We start from the raw sequence: 20,979 nt of genomic DNA on the forward strand, positions 1-20,979 counted from the left end.
ATAAATTACAAATGTAAGGGAATAGTTTATGATAGGCTGCACAATTAATTGAAACATTACCGACATAGCAATATTGCTAAGTGCAGTATCCAAATCACAGGAGCTACAATTTATGGTTAAAGGTAAAATGTGTCACAACACACCATAAGTTGAAGCATTGTGATCTGACAGAGAAGGCCTGGCCTACAAATCATATTACCCAGACATTAGGGAACATGTTTGTTTGGTACAAGTCCCAACAAAAATCACACCATCCTCATTTTTCTATTTCTTTCAGTGAAAATAAAATGGAAAATGATCAGTCCAACTCAAATCATAACTCAACGCAATCACAGTATCTACCAAAAATAATCACAATATGATTTCTTTTTCTTTTTTTTTTTCTTTTTTCTTTTGCATATCATTCAGCCATATTTATATTGTATAAGCAAAATAACATTATAGTCAGCTTGTAGTGACTAGGAAGATGAGGTTACCTTATATTTTATTTTTTGGTTGTAGTGGGGATCAAAACATGATGGCATGAGCTGACCACATTTCTTAGCATAAATGAAAACATTGTTGACTTAGTCCAAAGTTTTTACCTGTCTGATTAACAGTAGTATTACCAGAGCAGATCTGGTCATGCACTGTATGTTAGTTTTACAGTGATGGTTCAGCGATTTCAATCAAGTCCCCAGTCACCTTTATGTCTGAGTATTCCACAGCTTCTGTCCTGTGGGAGTAATCTGCCCCTCTGTCCCACAGTTTCACTATAAGTATGTGACTCACTCACTTGGCTTGTTAGATCTGATGGGAATGTTTATGGCATGGAACATTTATGGAAGTAATAAAGTATTGCATATAAGCATATTCATTTAAATAACCACATTCAACTACTACAGTACTCTGATACCGTCTGGACATGGTCCTGGTCCCCACATTAAAACCATAAATCACCAAACCTCGTTTGATAAAAACTAATGTCGTTTTGAGAGGAAACAGAACAACAAACAAGGCATAAACAGACATTTACACATCACTTCCATTAAGATTATCATTTCAGATGGTCAGTTGCCAACTTGTGCCTCCAGCATTTCTTTTGTACTCAGTTTTGAGGCATGAGGGCTGCAGGCTACTTTCTCCTACTGCCCACTCCAGCAAACTAACAACGAAACAGAATCCACTATAATTAAACATATTTTGCCAGTGTCATCTGCTGGATCTGAGGGATCACACAAGGTTTAACAACACATTAAACATGCTATACAAATTAGTTTGACTTCTCTGGTAGGCTATCTCTGCTTTTCACTGTAAAATACTGAACATTTTCTTATCTGTAGAAAGAATTACAATGAATCTGAGAGGGTTCACTCTTTGGTTACTGCAATTCAGATATAAACGGTTGAACGTAGACATTTTGTCATTTAAAATTATGTAAGGAGTCAATATCAAGATTGTTGTTTATGTATACAGTATCAGCTGGGCTACAGTGTATTTCATGGTCCATGGTCATATTTTTGGTTTATTAGTGAAATTCTTCAAAACGGAATCGTCATGAAGTTCGGTAGAGGCGTGCACGGTCCCCAGAGAATGAATCGCAGGGACTTCTGTGATCACCTGATTTCTTTCCTTTAGCACCACCAGTGGGTCAGGTTTCACTTCTCCTGTGAAATATCTAAACATCATCCCTGACGTATTAGCACAAAAGGTTGCACAGACATTCATGGTTCCCAGACAGCGTAACCCACTGACTGACTGTGATACATTGGTCTAACCTCTAGCACCAATGACAGTTGTTCATTGTTTTTATTGTGAATAATCAAACCATGCTAACACGCTCAACTAACACGGTGGACACGGTACATTAAACCTGGTAAACTTCAGCATTGTGAGCATTTTGCATACTGATGTTAGCATGTAGCTCAAAGCAGTGAAGCCTCAAAAAAGCGGCTAGCGTGGCTGTAAACCCGTCTAGCATGTGATTATTTTTGGGGCTAGGTTACAACTTCCTAACAGCAGCCAAACAAGCTGGTGTGGTTGTCTGTTTTTTTTTTTTTTTTCCATGGTTCTCTGTGTGTGTCTGTGTGCATGTTATTTAGATTTAATCACCAACTTTTCTTTGCCTTGGGGTGATTGAAGTCTTGCTGTTGTTATCCGCTGACAGCCGCTCACCTTGAATCTATTTACAAATGGGCTGTTGTGAGAATAATGAGTGAAGGTCACAGGGGGAAACAGTGAATGAGAAAACACAGCGAACATAGTATTTTCAGATTGTTCTACAGGAGTGTGGCTGTGAATAGATCAGCCTTGAGCTTTGTTTGTTTACTCTGGCTTTGGCTTGTTGGCGCACCAGTTGACCGAGTCATTTATATGCAATTCACAGCTTTGCGTTTTACTTTGAGCTCTTAGATATCCCTCACCACTACTTTTCCTTTAATTTGTTTGAAGTTTTCTGTTGACTGATAAGGCGGAGCATATTTATAGTGGTATTATCTGAAGTCTCCCATTGTTGGACCGTCCTGATTTCATCCTGTATTAGAACTGCCTCGGCCACTGCAGCCTTTTTTCCCTCTGAAGTGGAAGGATTGAATCAGTAGATTGCTACACAAACCTCTTGTCTTTGAGTTAATGTTTGTCGGATCAGTCCTTGAACCCTCTGGCTGAAAAAAAGAATAGAATAATTCCTTTACTGCAGCAGTAGAATAGAACAAGAATAGCTTTTAAGCATAGAAAGTAGGACAGAAGAGGTAAAATCTACAGAGCTACTTCAGGCCAAATACAGAGGCTGTACAACACTTACACTGATAAAGTCAAAGGGAAATTAAATATTCTTTCTGTTGTGCACCTGATACGAAGGAAATGAAAATAAGATCTTAAATTGTGATTTGAATGAGTCTGAAATCTTGTGCAGCTCTGTTCTCTTGGTCACTTCAATCAGCTGCACAACTGTCACGACCAAACGTTCATCAAGTGCTGCAGCACCGCCCTGCTGCTGCTGCTGCTTCCTGTGCTGCATTTACACATTTACAGCCCAGCATCCACCTGTGGGCTCTGCTCTTTTTCATTCCAGGGGTTCTATATCGATCTTTCTCTGCTCTTGCTTTGGCTTGTTGAAATATTTATGTTCTTAGGGCGTGATCGAAACAGAGCCTGAAGTTTTTTTCATGGTACAGTGGTCCTGTTCAATTCATGGCTGATCTAAGGGCAAGCTCATTTTCACATTTTTCCAAAAGATATCTGTCTTTTTTTTCACGTTTTTCAGTTAGGAGATTTGGTTTGTTTATCATTTATCTTTAATGCTATATCTTTTCAGGAACGTTTTGGGCTCTTTATTAGTCAGTTCTTTGTTTTTGGGCATTACTCAACTCTGAAGCTTAAAAAAATAAAACTGATACTAATATTTTTACTGTACAGCTGGCTGAAGTCACTTCAGTGTTGTCATCTCTCCTCCTGACCAAACGGATTCATTTCAGCTGTTTTCAGACGTTTTAAAGGTCTCATATTGTAAAAAGTGAGATTTCCATGTCTTTTTATGCCTCCGCACCGGCGACAGCCAGAGCCTACCCCACAGCATATTGTTTACAGATCGTCTGTCCTTTTGTACGGATGTATAAAATGCCTTGATGGAACTTCTTCAAATTTGGCACGAACGTTCACTAGGACTCAAGGATGAACTGATAATATTTTGGCGGTCAAATGTCAAGTTCACAGTCACCTCACAAAAGATAGTTTTGGCCTTGTGAGTCTAGGTGCTATAGGCTATAAATACTGTGAAAGTATCAAAGCACTCAGTCCACAGAGAAATGGACACAGCCTGTATTCAGACACTGAGCCTTAAAACAAGCCATCAGGACTTCTGTAATTTTATGATGTCACAACTGTGCAACCGCCCTCAGCCATGTCCACATGTCTGTTCAGCTCATTTCAGCGCTGACTGGACATCGCACTTTGCATTTAACAGTGGGTTTTACCAAGTTAAAGTAGTAGGCTACAATCCATTCTCTGTGTTTGGCCTAGTCAGCTGATCAGAAAAGAGGCTCAGAGACCGACACAGAATAGTCCTGTTCTTACTAGAGCTCCAGAGATGTTAAACTATATTTATATCTTCTTATGGATATTGAAACTTCATATGAAACAAATGGAAAAGTGTAAAATGTAGGACCTTTAATGCCAAGATAAAATCTCAGACAATCCTAAACTGTAGCTGCATATGTAAATCTCTTTTTAACTCTCCAATGCATTTCTTTCTTACTGATTGAAACAAAAGGTTGTACAGACATTCATGATTCCCAGACAGTGTCCTCTAACTTTAGTGATCCATTGGCATAACCTCCAGCACCACTGATGGTATCATGCTAACACGCTAATTGAAGATGGTGAACATGATTTTTACATGACAAACATCACCTGATGTTCATTGTTAGTTTCCTTTTTCTCTTTAAAAAGGAAAATAACGATTAACACTAGTGGGTTACTGGGGGACCAGTGAGAACACTGAGTTTTGTGTTAACCTGAAGTGAACAGTGAGTGCGATGATTTCTGGACGTTCTGTGCAATAAAACGTCTAAAAAGAGCCTCAAACATCAACCGCAATTATAACAAAACTATGATATGATATGAGCACGAAGGGCGGCGACTGGTATAACGTTTGAGTGAAGTTTCTACATAAATGTATGAATGACTATGAATAAGTTTAAGAGAAGTTGAAAATGAAAGGCAGGCAGGATGTTCAATGAATAAATAAATCTTTATAAAGCTTATAGCCAGATCCAGCAGAGAATCATCTAGAAGCAACCAGGACCAATGTTCTCCACCAAGCCAATATTTCCATATATGTAATTATTTGTCAATAAACCAAATAGTGATGTACTTTGGCTGCAACTTTAGAAAACTTTGACACTATTAGATTGTGTTTGTACTTTGCTGATTGCGGTCTCATGATGCAGCACCCAGACAGCGCCCTTTGCTGTTTGCTCTCTCTGCCACATGTCCGTGACAGACACAGTCATTAAGCATGCCATCTGTGGCCAACGGCTCAGAACAGAGGCAGCTCCATCCCGGCTAAAAGAGGGGGTGACACAGCCATCAATCGCACTGTCATCCAGAAAGCTGCTGGGACAAAGAGGAACCTCCTCCCCACCTGAAAGAAACAGAATGACAGAAAAGCATTGGATTGCAGCTGCTAATGTTCAGCTTTTCACCTATTATCTTTGTACAAGAAAAAGTATAATTAAGTGCATCTCATGGATTAGTGTAGAAATGCCTGAAGCTGCATTTAAACACTAAACCTCTCCTTTAATATTCATAGATATGAAGTACAAATGTCAGATCCATCTATCTAACTGCTGCCTTTGGACTGCAGCGTGTTTTATCCTCTGAAACAGTAATTTAAAGCGCCTCTATTGTACAGATCTGTTACAGATAGAAAATGTCAGGAAGATAAATCCAGGGCACCAGGAGACCCGGGATATTGATTTCTACATAAGTAACGTCAGCCGACTGGCCGAGTTCCTCTGTTGATCTTCCTGCCTCTTGGGACTCATGTTGTTCCAGCCGGTATACAGTTGCAAAAACTCTAGCTTCCCAAGCATCTTTTTTTTTTTTTGTTTTGTTTTGTTTTTTTTCCTCACTCACCCCAAACACCAAAGATCTGTGAAGGTACACGGTTCTGTTCAAAAAAAGCCGCTAGAGACACTGATGAGAATATACAGCACCTCTGTTGTCACAGGAGAGCCGCATAAACTTTACCTGATGCTTTTTTTTTTCTCTTTGAACAGATGGTGTGCATCTTCCCTTTGGGTCCATAACCCCCACTCAGAACCCATGATAAACATTGCAAAAATGCATAATCACAGTGTAGAGAAGCTCTGCACAAGCAACCTGATAGTTGAAATTCATGTTTAATGCTTTTCCCACAGGGCCAGTATTACACATAGCCTATATAAGCTAAAACATGACCCCTCTTTGCCCTGCTCAGGCCCAGATGTGTATGTGTGAATATTTTCAATGACCCATATAGCACATGCTCATCTGCGTGCATTTAACTGCTCATGTTGCAATGTGTTGCAATTCCAATTCAGTTTCTATTTTAGAGCTCAGGCAGGCTGAATGAATGTTAATTTGTCATTAGTATTTTACATAATCACAGCCACATGTATTTTCATATTCCTCCACATGGTTTCTTTAAGCACTATTTCCACATTCTGGCCCGTTTCCAGGTGTCTGGGCTGTAAGCACAATAGCTGCCATGAATGTCACTTCCTTTAGCATCTGCAGCTTAATGTGGGGATATACAGGATTTTCTCTGCACTGATTTACTGGGAGGTGATTTGAGGAAATCTGGAGCATTATGGTTAATATGGCCATTCCTTTTTGTTCCTTCACATTTAGCTGGGACTGTTATCTGACTATAGATGTCTTAACCAACAGTTAAAGTGCATGTATCGTAGCAGTAACATTTAAAGGGCCCTGTATTTTCAGATTCCCCTTTGGGTTTCCTACTATTTCTCAAACTATCTGAGAGGCTGCCGCAGCATTCAGACCATTTTACATTTTCATGTATTTACAGTTTAGAGATCCTTGGTGGGGGGGGGGACCCAGCACGGAAGTCAGTGCTGCTATAACATTATCAGTGACATGAATAGCCGTAAGTGTGAACTTAAACTTACAGCTGGGAGCAACAAAACAAAAAACTTTGATAGACCAATGAAGATGTCACTGACCCAGGGCTCAGATACAGTAGTGAGCTAGTCATAACACTGGATGCGTTATGGAAATGGTTTGTGAAATGCTGTTTTAGCCATGCTAGCTAAATTGTCTCAACAAATGTTCTCCATGGGAAAAACTGTATTTGTCCTTGATGATTCTCACATTAATCTTAACACTAACTTTTCCTTTAGCGCCAGCATCGGGTCATAATTTGACTTTGTCCAGCACTTAATGTATTCCTGTCCAGTACTTGTGAAAAAGACATTCACATCAGCCTCAGCTGTACTACTAGTACTAGCTAATTTTTGCATGCCAACATGCTACACTAAGATGGTGAACATTATACCTGTTAAGAATCATCATGCTAGATTTATCATTATGAACATGTTATTATTTAGCTCATGCCACCACTGTGGCTAAGTTCAATCCACAGAGACATCAGTGTAGCTCGTGACATTCACTACCAATAATCAGAGGTGATCTGTAAAATTGTTTTTTAAGGTGTCCCTGTCGTGAAGCACAAACTATAGGAGGAGGGAATGTAAATTCATACAAATAGCTGCTGGATGTGTGGGAAAGGCAAGTGTAAAATCTGCAGCACTGTTTTGTTGGGGTGACAGACTAGCCAGGCCGAAACAGACAGAGAGAGAAACAAACGAAAAGATGCATCATAAAGTTATTTGCCAGCGCAATCCACTCAGCACCACAACACAAGACACACAGCAGGAGATGCAACAAGCTCTCAATATCTCCTGACTCATATGTTTCAAAGCAGCTTCAGTCCAATGTGATCTGACTGAAGCAGCCATAATACTTATTACCCCAGCCTGTTGTATTGTTTATTTGTTTACAAAAATAATCTTGTCAAAGGAATTTTACCAAAAATCTCCCACTCTGATTTTTCTCATTCAGTCACAGTGACCTTTTGTTGAGCTGACAACATCCAGCCATTTAATTATCTCACATGGAACTTTGTTCTTGAGGCCTGCGGCTTCAAAAGTGTCTTCTCTTCAACCAATAGAGCTGCACAGTGTCTTTACAGACATGAGTCACACATGATAAAGCAGCCAAGCATCAGATCTTATCTGCAGTCTGAGTAGATGCGACGTTACTCTGTGCCCCTGATGGTAATTTGTGATAGGCTTTGTAAATAAGTCTAAAGTCGTCTAGTCGAGTTTAAACTGCTGTCTATTGTCCTTTAGACCAGTGGTTCTCAAAGCGGGGTCCACGGACCCCCCACGGGATCTTGAGGGGGTTCCCAGCAAAAAGGGAATAATTTATTTTCACTATAATTCCATTCATACATAACACAATGACAGAATGTATTTTACTATTTTGGTCATGGGTTTCAAACACTCCGGTGAGGGGTCCTTGATGTGATAAAAATTTGAGAACCATTGCTTTAGACAAATAGTCAGCAGTGCGGGTTGAGCTTTGTAAGACCTCAGCCTGGCAGATCGTAGTAAATCTCCAGGATGGAGATCATGCTCAGCACAGCTCCCACAGATTCTTCCTCAGAGACAAAGTGAAAATATGAGAAAACGTTTCATTTCCTGAGCGTACAGAACAGGTTTGTAGGCAGGGGGTTAGGGGTTGGGGGTTGGGGGGGTTGAAAGTCCAAAAGGGAGCAGCATTGTAGGAAGAGATAAGTGCATGGATTCAGAGCACTTTGATCTCCCTTTCTCACAGATGCTGAATCTCCTCAGATTTATAACTCTGTTCACACTAAATACGTCTACCTTGTACTGCTTCTCTCTGCATACAAATGCCATGTAAGGAGGGGAAAGGGTTTTTAAACGCAACTTAGCGCTTGAAACTAATGCAGGCAAAATGATGTGTGTTACTTGAGCTGAGAATTTAAATGTTGCATTAGTGTGGCACATGAAAACTGTATTTCTTTCAGCCCTTGAGGAGATGAAAGGAAAGATTTTGCTTTGTTACTGTAGATTTGATTGTTAATGGATTTTCAGTTTTCTGCTATTAACTAGGCTGGAGAGTGATGAGCAAAATCTTCACTCACGCAGACTCCTAGAGCATAAAACAGAGCAAATAAAAGAGCTGAATAAATAAATTACCACAAGCTTTAAACTGACAGCTGACAAACCCACACACTATCTACACAGAGCAGCATAAAGTCCAAGCAATCTGACGGTGTTTACTGCTGCATCAAAACCTCACAACTCCTGTTGGTTTCAACTCCGCACCCAAGCAAACGCTGTTCTGTAGTTTTTAAAATACATTTGCATGAAAAAGAAAAAGAAAATAAGGCTGATTATGTAAAGCTGCCTTTTGAAATGTAAGCTTTTCGTCAAACAAAAGTGGTACGCATCTCCCTTGAGACAAATACTAAATGATGGAAATATGACTAATTACTGCCATAGAGGAGGTTTACTGAGGATCTACTATTGGAATATCCGAATCATTTCAAATTCCAACCAATACTGTGAAGACAGGAGCATTTTGCAGTAGAGACATAATGACACATACTGTACTTGGTACAATACAACCTTCAGATTTAAACAGCTCGGCAGCTACAGAGGTGTCAGTCAGATGACCCACAGATAATTCTTCTTGTGACTGAAATCCAAACATCTACAGGAATTTACAGCAGCGGCAGTGGTAGAATCAGGCTAGCCGGGTGATCCAGTCCATCACAAATGATTGTAGTAGTATAAAGCACTTGAAACTAACTTTATAATGTCCAATCTTTTGGTCCAATACTACAAAATCCATACCTTTATCAATAAATAATTAAACTCACAATTAACCCCAGCGAGGAAAAACAACCGTTGCTGCCTATGATTTACCCACAGGTGAAATAAGAGAAAAGAAAAGTCAAACCAAAAAAAAAAAAAAAGGAAAGAATTAGAATGATTTCCAAAAAGCAATTTGCACCTCCCCTGTAGTGCAGAAACACAATTGCCCCTAAATCATGGTGCCATTTCATCAGATTAAAACCCAAGTGGAAAGGGAGGGATTTAACTCCACTGACTTCCTTTACTGCCACAAGGTTGACATTTTTGGTTTTGAGTGAAATATGTCAACAACTATTCATTTGCTTACCATCAAATTTGGAGCAGACATTCATGGTGCCCAGAAGATGAATCTTCCATCACTGGTGATCCCATTATACTTCATCATTTCCTCTAGTGCCACCAGCAGGTTCATATGTGTAATTTTTAATAACATATCTCCACAATCAATGAATGGATTCCTATGAAATTTGGTGCTGAAATGGTCTTTGTGATCTTTGTGGTGTTCAACTGACGTTTCATTAAGCTCCATCATCAGGTCAAAAGTTCAATTTGTCTCATACTTGGGTTTGTTTATCTGATAGTTTGGTTTTCTGAACAATGAGACTTACAAACTTCCCAGGTAGCTGGTGAGCCTGTAGACTTTAAGTCTTGTTTTGTTGATGTGATTTATTATTCATATTTTATCCTTCAGCTATTGTGCAGCCGTAAAAGTATCCTGGCTTTTGTGTATTCTGCCTTTGCCAGCTCTGACATCTGCCTATTTGATTTCAGTGACTGGGTGATACCCAAGTGTTGTCTATGTGTGAAGTTACATTTCAAGCAGCTTCACATGAACACACAGGTGAGAAAAGATATCTACTTCTACCAGCTTCCACCCAAAGCTGGAAAATATCCACATTGATCAAAGCCTTTATATGAATTGAGCATTAAAGCTTCTACTGCAGTATTGTACTAACACTCAGCTAGATCTGTAGAAGTGTAGAAAATGCTGCATTGTACGCCTGTGTGCTGGATTGCTTCAGTCTCTGCTCCTTTTCACGATCTGAACCAACAGGCAGAGCCCGTCACCCTCACATTTGGTCAGACAGCAGAGAGCCTATCAGGCCGATAAACTGCTGCAGCGTGTGCACGTATGGGTGTCCTCTGACTAACCAGCTACAAGGCTGCCATTATGAAATGTGGCATGTGCACTGTCTTATTGACTTGATGATGATAAATCAAGAGGCATCAGGTCGGGATGATTCATTCGCTGTTATACTGATAATTCTCCCCAAAAATCTTCCTCTCAGACATCAATGTCAACATTTTTTTTTAAAGCTGCAATCCTCCCAGAGTGGTTTTAAGTGTGTTGTTCATTCTGAGCACAGCGTGTCCAAAGCTCATGAATTCATCTCTGTGAAGCAGAATAAGGCACCGTTTTATTTCGCCGGTGCTTAAAACTGTAATATAGAGAAGCAATGGCCTTTTCTCCAAGTTTACCACACCGCACATGGAACCGACTCCATCTGCCTCATGGCGATGAGCTCCACCTTCTGAACTGAGCTGAAGCCTCAATCAAAGCACAGAGGGGTGTTAAACAGTACGGCTCTAATGATGCACTTAATGGGAGGAAATGGTTTCATTCCTTTATGTGCCTTCTGGGTTATCAATGAAACTGGAGAGCCATCATGTAATAACAGCCTGCTATGAATGAGGAGTGTGCCACCTTGTATTGAACATAAAGACTTTAGGTGAAACCAGTGGGCTGCTAAACAAACGGCCAGGACACTGTGCTGTAAAAGCCGTGAGAATCAGATGGTGATTACACTTTGCTGGAGGAGGATACTGAACAGAGGATGTACTGATGATGATAAATGATCTTTGCTCTTGTAATCATGCCCCTTTAATTCCTGAGGATTTGCAGAAAATTATTTGCCAGTGTTTCTCTTTGTTTCTCATTTCCTCTCAACTTGCACATGTCTTTCACACAAGAGATTTGACCAATAAATCCTCTAATAATCTAAAATATTTTATTCACAGCTCTTTTTAAAAGTACATATTTTATACTTTTTCTGTGTTTTATTTGTATTGTTGATTCATAAGAATATATATTTGTGGATTTATAAACCAAAAAACATCTCAATGTGGTTTTACATCCCCTCTCTCAGGCTTCTCTCTTGAGCTCTATTGACAACAAGTCGGTGAGGCTCAGAGCCTCTCTTCTGATTGGCTGTTTTCTGAGTGATTGAATGAAAATACAGCAGATTTCAGGAAAACACTCAGAGCAACCAAATCCTGGAAAGTTGGATGGTGGGTCTAGGTGGGTGGGGCTTGGAGCATGGCTGAGGGCGGTGACTGCTTTGTTGTGACATCACAAAGTTCCAGAAGTCCTGACGGCTGGTTTAAAGGCTCAGTTTCTGAATACAAGCTGTGTGCATTTTTCTCTGTGGACTGAGGCTTTGATACTTTCACAGTTTTAATATAGAACCTAGACCTGCTTTATAATCAAAAATAAAGTAAATCTACCTTTATACAATATGGGACCTTTAGTATATGCTAAACTAAACCTAAGAGCGACCTGCTGTGGTTGAGGTGGACAGTGGGCATAGCATGAGTGTGGGATTTTGACTCTGGAGATTGAGGTTTGAGTTTTGCATCTCACATGGTTATGTTTAGGCTTCTACTTTTTGGTTAAAGCTGCACTAATCAATATTTTGATATTAACAATGGATTAAATGACTCTGTATATGTAAACTGGGTCACTTGGTGGGACAAACCCTCAGAGAATATAACCACTGGACTCTGCAGTTCCCCTCAGTTCAGAGCAAAGTTTTAGTGTCTTTAACTCACTGTTTTGGTTTTCAAGCACACAACTTTACTGCTTTGGTTCAGTCTCACTGCTCTCAACCCAGCAACAGGCAGCAGAACACCTCTAAAGACAGACACAGTTATCAACCAGTTAAAGAGCCAGATATTTCCCTCAGGAGTTAGTGTAAACAGAAAAAGAGCTACAAAGAGAGTACATATTGAACCAGAAACACAGGGACTTAGACTACTTTAGTTTGAAAATGAAAAGAATCTGTGTGTGTGGAGTTAGAAAGAAGTGAGGTTGCCAGACCTCTGTAGCTGCTCCACATCTCTGCTTGAGGCTAGAGGCTCGAGGTTACATTAGCCAGTAATAGCATCACACATTCTGTCTCAACTGTGTGTTGTCGAGTTGCATTGCAGGTAATGCGGGCGCCAGGTTTTGACGAGGCAGAAGAAAGTGCAGGATAAAAAAGAAAATATCTCTGGTTCTGCTGCATCAGTTTTCAAGCTTTTTTAAACTGTCTATCATGAGTTCCACAGTATTTCAGGAGTGTGATGCTAAATCAGTGGAGCACTCTTTAATAGGTGATCGTTTTGCCTAAATTTCAATAATTATTTCAGTCTTATGTGAAAGTTGTTGTTAAATGACTTGTCATTGTTGCATAGCTTCATGTAAAGACTCTGTGCTTGTTTGGATTCACTCATGTGATTTTTACCTGAGCCACCACCTTTTTAGGTAATCCTGCTGACAAATACACAAATAAACAGACAAACCAAACCAAACATGAAAACAAAACCAACCTGGCAGAGGTAACAAAAACTCGAAATTAAGTTTGGAGGACAGAAAATGAAAAGTGTGAATTAATGTTGTTGTCCTGGAATCAATACGTGCCTTTTCTTCCCTTTTGTTCTCTGACTTATTTGTCATCTCCATAAAGAGTAAATATTTCACCGTCTTTGAGTTTCCCACAGCTTCCTAATTCTCCCTTTCACATCCTGTCATCCCTGTCTCTGCACTTCCTGGTAATTGCCTGAATGTTATTGTTGAAACCAGGAGCTGTGCTTTCAGGTTATGTCTCATATGCCAGATGTGTCTAAAATTATACTATTAGTTCTCTGTATATTCAAAGCTACTGATAAGCAGAGAGCAAGTGGGTCGCCTACTGTATGTGGGGCTCTGGTCATGAAATGGCTAGCTTGAGTCCTTACATTCAGTTGCTGAATCGAATGGCACATGCACACCCCTCCCTCTGTCAGCTACTTTCCTTTGAGCAAGGCATTAAATCCAGAACAGCTCCAGGGCTACTGTTCTGTAGCTGACCTCTGACCTCCTTGCCAAGGCGACTACAGTGATATAATTATGTCTGACAGTTTACATTGGCCTATTACTTGAAGAGGTCACCCTATAACCACAAAGTCACAGATTCAAATCCTACATAATAGCCCATTGCCGTGGATGAGAGTATCAGCCAAGTGCTGAAAGTGAAGATGTAATGCAAATGTAAACTGTGCTGTGCCTATTGCTCAGCTCTGATGCACTGAAGAACAGAGAACTCTAACCTGAGAGCAAAATGCTGACAGCTCAGGTTTTTATACATTCTCTCCCTCCGCTATGTTTTTCACTGGAGTTGCCATTTTGAAATGTTGACTGGTGTAATGGAACGTAATGGGACAAAACTAAATGTTGACTTAGGGTGGGCCGAGCACTGGAGTGTTAAAACTGATTAAGTTGATAGTGCTGTTTTGTGTCGGGGAACGCTCAGTGCAACGCGGCACTCGTTTGGGGTTAATGCTGTCATCCATGCATGAAGGCACAAGTGGGCAGCCACGAGAAGAGCAGGCTCTTTATTCCGTTTGCCAACTAGAATTTAGGTTTTACTCTTCAGGCATTTAATGGAGATAACAGCTTGTTATTCAGTGGGCTGCGCTAGCGGGGCAACAGTCATTGTTACATTGCTGCTGATCAGTGCTCATTAAAGCCCTTATATTGATCTCTGTCTGCTGGCTACAAATCTCCTCCTTAAAAAGCCCACTTGTGTTTCTGGTGGTGTTGACAAGCCTGCAGTCTTGGTACATTTTTAAATAACTTACTTTAAAAAAAAGAATATATATATATTTTAAAGCATTTTGCAGTAAATCTATTTTGTTCTTAAGCAGTGTTTTTTCCCAGGTAGAGAATTTAGAGGTGGCCACTTTGATCAGGTTTCATTTTACTTTGTCAAAACATAAACATTTCTGGAGTTTTACATTGTGTCAAATTGTGTATAACAGCCAAATGCAGTTCTTAGTGAAATAACTCCGAGATGGTATAAAGTGAAAGGACAGAACCCAGGAGCAGGATGATATGCTAGCTTATTATCTCTGGTTATTAAACGTATAACTCACATGACTAACACCATATATGTCAAGTATAACAACAGAGAGCAGAAAACAAGGAACTGGTTTCTCTGTTACCTAGTGACCTCTGCTTGACTCCGTCAGTGTAGTTGTATAGCCGCAGACGATGTATTGAAACAGGAAGACAGCATGTAGCTATCCTTAGAAATGTTCAGAAATGTTCAGGAACTATAAAAGATTATTTTTATTTATAAATACATTGTAATATTTGTTTTCATAAACGGGCAAACACAGACATTTTATTATTGAAATGACCATGTTTAAAAACCAAATCATTCTTTTTTTAAATCACAGTGTTATATAATTATTATATTGTTATAAGCATGCTTGGGGCCATTTGAATTAATTTGCTATAAAAAAAAAAAAATTATAATAATGATAACTAACTGATACACCTGTCTCCTTTTGAACTGTTGCAAACCCTGCTCAACCTCAATCGAATGTGTTGTTGTTGTTGTTTTTCTTCAGAGGCGTCCCCCAGTCCTGTAAAGAGCTCCCCAGAAACGTCTCCCATGACCTCGCCGCGACAGCGCCGCGACTCTGACCGCTACTGCCAGCTATGTAACGCCTGGTTCAACAACCCCGGCATGGCTCAGCAGCATTATGATGGCAAAAAGCACAAGAAGAACGCTGCCAGAGCGGACCTGCTGGAGCAGCTGGGCAAGACCCTGGACATGGGAGAGATGAAAGGTACGAAGTCATGAGTTAATTTTCCCTGTTCTGACTGTTGTAATCAATACATCAACAATCAAAATACATCAATAGATTTACTGACATTCATGCTTTTTTTATAACAAACAGTTCTCATTGTTTACTGATATGAAGCACATCGTAGAACTGTGTTCTCCAGCGAGGAGACGCCACATCAATGTTAATCCATGTTTGTCCTCGATGTGGATCGCTTTTCTTTTAATGCCTCTGCGCCGGCGACAGCCAGAGGGTTGTCCGTCCGTCCCATCCTCGTGGACATGATATATCAATAACGCCTTGACGGAACTACTTCAGATTTGGAACAAACATTCACTTGGTGAACTGATTAGATTTTGGGGTTCAAAGGTCACAGAAACACTTTTTAGCCATTATTCAAGAATTCACATAGCAATTTCACAAAAATGGTTAATATTATATCATATGACTCTGGACAAACAGGGGTGTAACCTGAAACTGGTCTGAGTGGCGGAGGCAGACAGCGGCGAGGTGGTAATTCTAGTTTAAACTGTAATGCTAAGTTTCCTTTTTGTCCTTTTTATCTGAGCATTAAAAACTTTTCTTAGATGCTCCCTAGGTTGTACCTCCGTCATACTCCTTGCTGTAGCCTGCTCCATCGCTACAGTTGCTCCCCACTTGAGCTCTGGCAAACCAATCATCGCCACTGGTGTGCTAATGCAGGAATGTCTCCACAGACACTAGATTTAAAGCTCCAGTATACTGTCAATTACAGAGAGATTTACTTGGCAGTGATAGGCTTAATGAACATTCTTTGGCAAGGGCTTGAAATTAACAGACGTTCATTATATGGGAAAGTCCCACACTCTAGCTTTAAATGTGGCAAATGGAAAAAAGTGCATGAATGTCAGTAAGTTCCCCTTTGTCTAATGAAAAAAACGCAGTTAGATTTTTTTTTTTTTTTTTTTTTAAACCAACCTCTGTGGCCGTTGTGTGTTCAATATCCAGGACAGCTCTCTCTGTTGTGTTCCTGTGTCAGACTCAAACTCGTAGAGTGAGTGAGGGATCGACCATGGTGTTAAGCAATAATGCAGTCCTGTAGACTTCAGGGTTTCTCATCCACATTTTAATACACTTCAACAGACAGGGCCATGACCCAGCGGTAGGAGAAACAGGATGAACGTCAGGGTTCATGAGGTTCATAAAGCCCTATTGGCTCCAGAGCTGCTGCTCAATGACTGACCCTGACTTCTGACCTGCCCCCCACCCCCCACCCCCCCCCACCCCCCGCCCCAGGGATCAACCACGTTTCTCATTGTTATTTGTTATAAAATACTGTTGAAGTTTCGCTTCAGGCAATTTCTCTATTAATTGTTTGGATTTTAGGGTCAAGAACAAACATGGAAAAATCAATAGAGCAATAGAAATGAAGAGTGAATGCAACTCAGGAGTGAGCAGCAAATAAATTTCAGATCCCACATGAAATAATTCAAATTCAAAAAAACTTTAAGCTTTGTCGACATGAATATCAACCTTATATTCAGCCACCTAATGTTAATGGATCACACAGCTTGGCTTAGTTTTTATTTAATAAAAGAAACCAAAGTCCAGCATGCAGATTTCTGAGGATTTCTGCATTTGACAGTTTTCAGTAACTGCTGCGACTGCAGCACATTTTGATCAATACCAAAAACATCTCTATATGTCGGCCACCAATGGCAGCGTAACAAGCTGTAAACACAACAGCTTTGTTACAGCATGAAACCATTGAAATCACTGAAAGCAGTTGCCTGTTGTAGCTGGAAATGTGGGTGGTGAGAGCGGCGAGGCTGAACTATAACAGTGAAGTTGTGGGGCATAAAACCAAAACAATGAACTGAAAGTTGCGAACACACTCTGTAGGAGGTGTGTCAGTGATAATTCACTGTGGGTTGCTATTAACATCGACTCTTTTGACATTATACATAATCATTTGACCTATTGTTGAAATAAAAAGTATGTGTGCGACCTTTTCTATTTTCTATTCTTGCTCTTGTTCCCTGTCAGAGAACAGGGAGAAATTTATTAAAAGGAGGTTTAAGTAGCTTTGGTGATATCTTTAATGCTCAGTGATCACTTGCCAGACCCTACAGCCAATAATGTGTATTATTGATCAATGATAGAGAGCAGCCTCACATGTGGAAAGAATTCAGACTATTTACTCCACTGTTGAAGTGAAGGGCAGCCCTCTTGACTGCAGCTGTCAGCTCGACTCCAGCCCGAGTCCACCCACGTGTCACAAGTTGTTAATTTTACAGAACGGAGGGAACGTTCTTGCTTATCGTCTCCCAGTCACAATATGTCAATAACAATTACACAATATTATTCCAGCCAGTGGAGGGCCGGCTGCCAGAAGAGCAGAAGGAGCCCAGAGGTGTTGTAAAGGGCACTGGTGTGTGACCGCACCGAATGGGAGAAACAAGTCCTCACAGCTGATTGGACACAGTCTCCTAACTCCAGGCTGGACTGTTCTTTATGCCTGATAGGTGCGCTGTGGCTGGTTAAGGGCAAATTGTCTGGTTGCAGTCAGTTCAGCTTTGTCATGTTGGCTCTTGAGGTTTTGAGAATACGATGTCTATTTCATGGTCCCGGGTTGTACATACTGACTACTCTATTTGACTATTTGCTTTAATAATTCAAGTTTTTTCATTGTTGCAGTTTGAAAGAAAACAAATCATATTGTTTATGTGAAAGTTAATGTATTTGAAGATTTTAACCCCAGTTCAGTGGAGATACACGTACCTACTGCTCACATATTCATACATATAAACATATATATACATACAGTATAGGCAAACATACTGTAGATATATTCATACATGCAAATTAATAACAACCACTAGTCCAACATTAGGCACACCACATCTATAAACAGTCATGTAGAACTGGGATACACCACCCCTTGTGGCATATCTGATTTTCAAGAAGTCAGACAGTTAGTTTTTTAATCCTTGCACCAAAAGTCAGAGGGTTTTTGTTAGCATTTAAGTAGCAGAAGCCTTCAGCGATAAGGGCATAAAAAGTGGTAATAATATCTGTGTTTCAATTGAGGCAAAGATCCTGCAGGGTTACACCAAGTACTGCTGTAAGTGCGCAGCATTCAATCTTTAGGAACTTATGTTAGCTGCCCCTTTTCCACTGGTCGGGCTTTTGTCTGAAAGGGGTACAATCTGCATTCAGTACCTGGTCAAAGGACTCTGCAGTAGACTCGGGCCCCGGCTCTGATCGGCATTGATGTAAACACAAAACCCGGGTGAACCTCTCTGTGCTGTAATGTCTTTCAGAGCACACACAGTGTAACCAGCCCTGTCACCTACCCAGCATTGTGCTGTTAAACCAGGAATACCGCGGCTACAAGAGTGAGAGTGAGCTTCTGCAACACTGGCGGCATAAAAGGGGTCAATTGCCTTTTTTTAGTGGTTGTACCTGTGTTTATAAAACCCGCTTATGCCCAAATGCGGTGTAAAAAAAAAAGTATTAGAGGAAGCTCTCATATGCTTACATCCATCACATCTGGAAATCACTATCCTTTTGAAACTCAGCTACTCTTGACTTAGACTAATGAAAATCTGTCATGAAGCTCCTGAAAACTTGGTTGCAAATTTGGAATTTTTGTATTATTGAAATAAAAAAATAAAAAAAGCCTGTATTGTTCATTCAGAGTTTAACATTCAAAAACTCAATTAATTTGCTTCTTCGGGACTGAATGGCTTTGGTTTCATCACATTTGAATCACAACAAAAGGCAACAATCCCACAACTGTCATCAGATTTTGCTTTAAACATTGAATATTGCTAAATACTGCTCAGCTTTTTTCCAACAGAGCTCCACCTGCTTCAAGCCTGTCAGAAGAGCACAGAGAAAATAAGAAACAGTGAAATATCTAATGTGAAATAACCGAAACTGTTTCAGTTTGACAGAATGTTGTGTTCTTGTCAGACCCCATCACTCACAGTAAGAAGCTGATAGAGAAAACAGGATCTCGGAGCCTGTACACTGCTCGTGTGTGTTAGTTTTCTCCGGGTTCAATACTATGTGAATGGATCCGTATGTACTGCTCCTATAATACCCTTTATATAAGCACTGATCTCAATAGAATCACTGGATGTTAGTAAAGGATAGTTAGTGGTGTTGCTGGAAGCACAACTATTAAATCTTGTTGATACAGCGCACTGGGATTATTTTTTTCCCGCAGACAGGTCATGATTGTGCTCCACAGCCTCCTCTCCACCTCTTCACTCCAACTTACAGCCGTCCCTATCTGCGGCCTCATCTCTTTGCCACAGTGCCTGTTTTTGTGCTGTGTTAGGAGGAGACACGTTCGCCAACATCAACACAACGTCATTATGGAGAAGCTGAAAATGTCAGCGTGCTAGCTGCACTATTCAGCACTTGGGCTAATGAGCGTTTCTCTCCGGCGATTATCAATTAGTAATGAAGTGGCAAATCATCCTATCAGGCAAAACCAGCACTGTGAGCCTGTGGAGGGGAGAATGGGACCGCAGCAGGCGTAGCAGGCAGGACAGAGAGGGGAGGCAGGGGATGCTGCTGCCAGAGAACGCATCCTTCACGGCTTCCACTCAGAGCTCCCCTCTATATTTGCTCCTTTCATCTTTTTTCCGCATCTGCTTTTTTGCCGATTTCGTCTCTCCTCGTTGCCCTTCCTCTGCTCGCCATTCCCTCTCCCTGACCCCAAAGCCCCGTCCTCGCATTCTTCTCAACTCACTGAGAAAATCCGTAGTCTCACTCTAAAGATTGCCATGTGATGAAATATTTAACAGCTCCCATAAAGGCAGCGGTTCCTTCATCCAGGGGTCTGCATATTGTTGTTATGTATACAGAGCTGTGCAGCTATGGAAGGTTGATGGCAAAGATGTGCGAGAGAGTAAAGGCAAGCTGCTGTATCCACAGCGAGAGGCCATTAGCACTGCACTGTTCCTGTGTTTGAATTGTCAAGACCGTTCAGGGGTCAACTGCGACCTGGGGCCTTAGCTCTTAGCTCCAACAACCATACAGTTAAATGAAAAATAAAACAAAAAAAACGTACGTCTTTAAATGTTTTACAGCAGTCTGTATATAGTGAAGGAGTGCAGAGGTGCATGTGCATTCACCAAACTGTATGAGAAAATATAGCTTAACTTTACAGCACACTGTTAAATTGATGGAACTACTCACCTGTACTCTTTGAAATGACTTCGATTCATTTTGATCTAAAGTTAACATTTTACTGCAAATAACTGCAGAGTTTGTAAAGGCTCCAACAGTCAGGCAGATCTTCTCCCAGTGTGTTGCTCTTTCTTCTCAAAGTTTTGCATCGATAGTGTGGACATGAGATGTTTCATCTAATTTAACAGTGAGGACTGTAATGTTTGCAGAAATGTAAATGGGATGGAAAATGAATTTGCGGTAGATAGTCCATGAAGACACTAATGTGGGCAGATTGTGTAAGCACTTTCCCCTTATTATCAGTGCAGTGGGTTTGAATGAGGTGACTGTGTCTTTTTCTCAGAGTTTTTCCTTTCAACCTTTTACCGCAGAATCAGCGCTAAAGTCACTTGTTCCCAACTTAGATGCAACATTTTAGAGATATTTACAACTTTTAGTTAACCAGTTTTTCTTCCCAGGGATTTACCAGTCCAATTTT

General features: G+C 40.5%; 1 protein-coding gene across 3 annotated transcripts in view; it reads left to right on the forward strand.

Annotated features, from left to right (window-relative positions):
• The window catches only part of zmat4a (zinc finger, matrin-type 4a), a 140,523-nt gene that overhangs the window by 79,729 nt on the left and 39,815 nt on the right, over positions 1-20,979 (forward strand). For all 3 annotated transcript variants that reach the window (XM_056377267.1, XM_056377266.1, XM_056377265.1), the window contains one exon: positions 15,099-15,320. In XM_056377267.1, the coding sequence (XP_056233242.1) occupies positions 15,099-15,320 (222 nt within the window). The remainder of the gene's footprint in view (positions 1-15,098; positions 15,321-20,979) is intronic.

The sequence above is a fragment of the Seriola aureovittata genome, chromosome 5 (genome assembly GCF_021018895.1).
Source record: "Seriola aureovittata isolate HTS-2021-v1 ecotype China chromosome 5, ASM2101889v1, whole genome shotgun sequence".
Classification (NCBI taxonomy): domain Eukaryota; kingdom Metazoa; phylum Chordata; class Actinopteri; order Carangiformes; family Carangidae; genus Seriola; species Seriola aureovittata.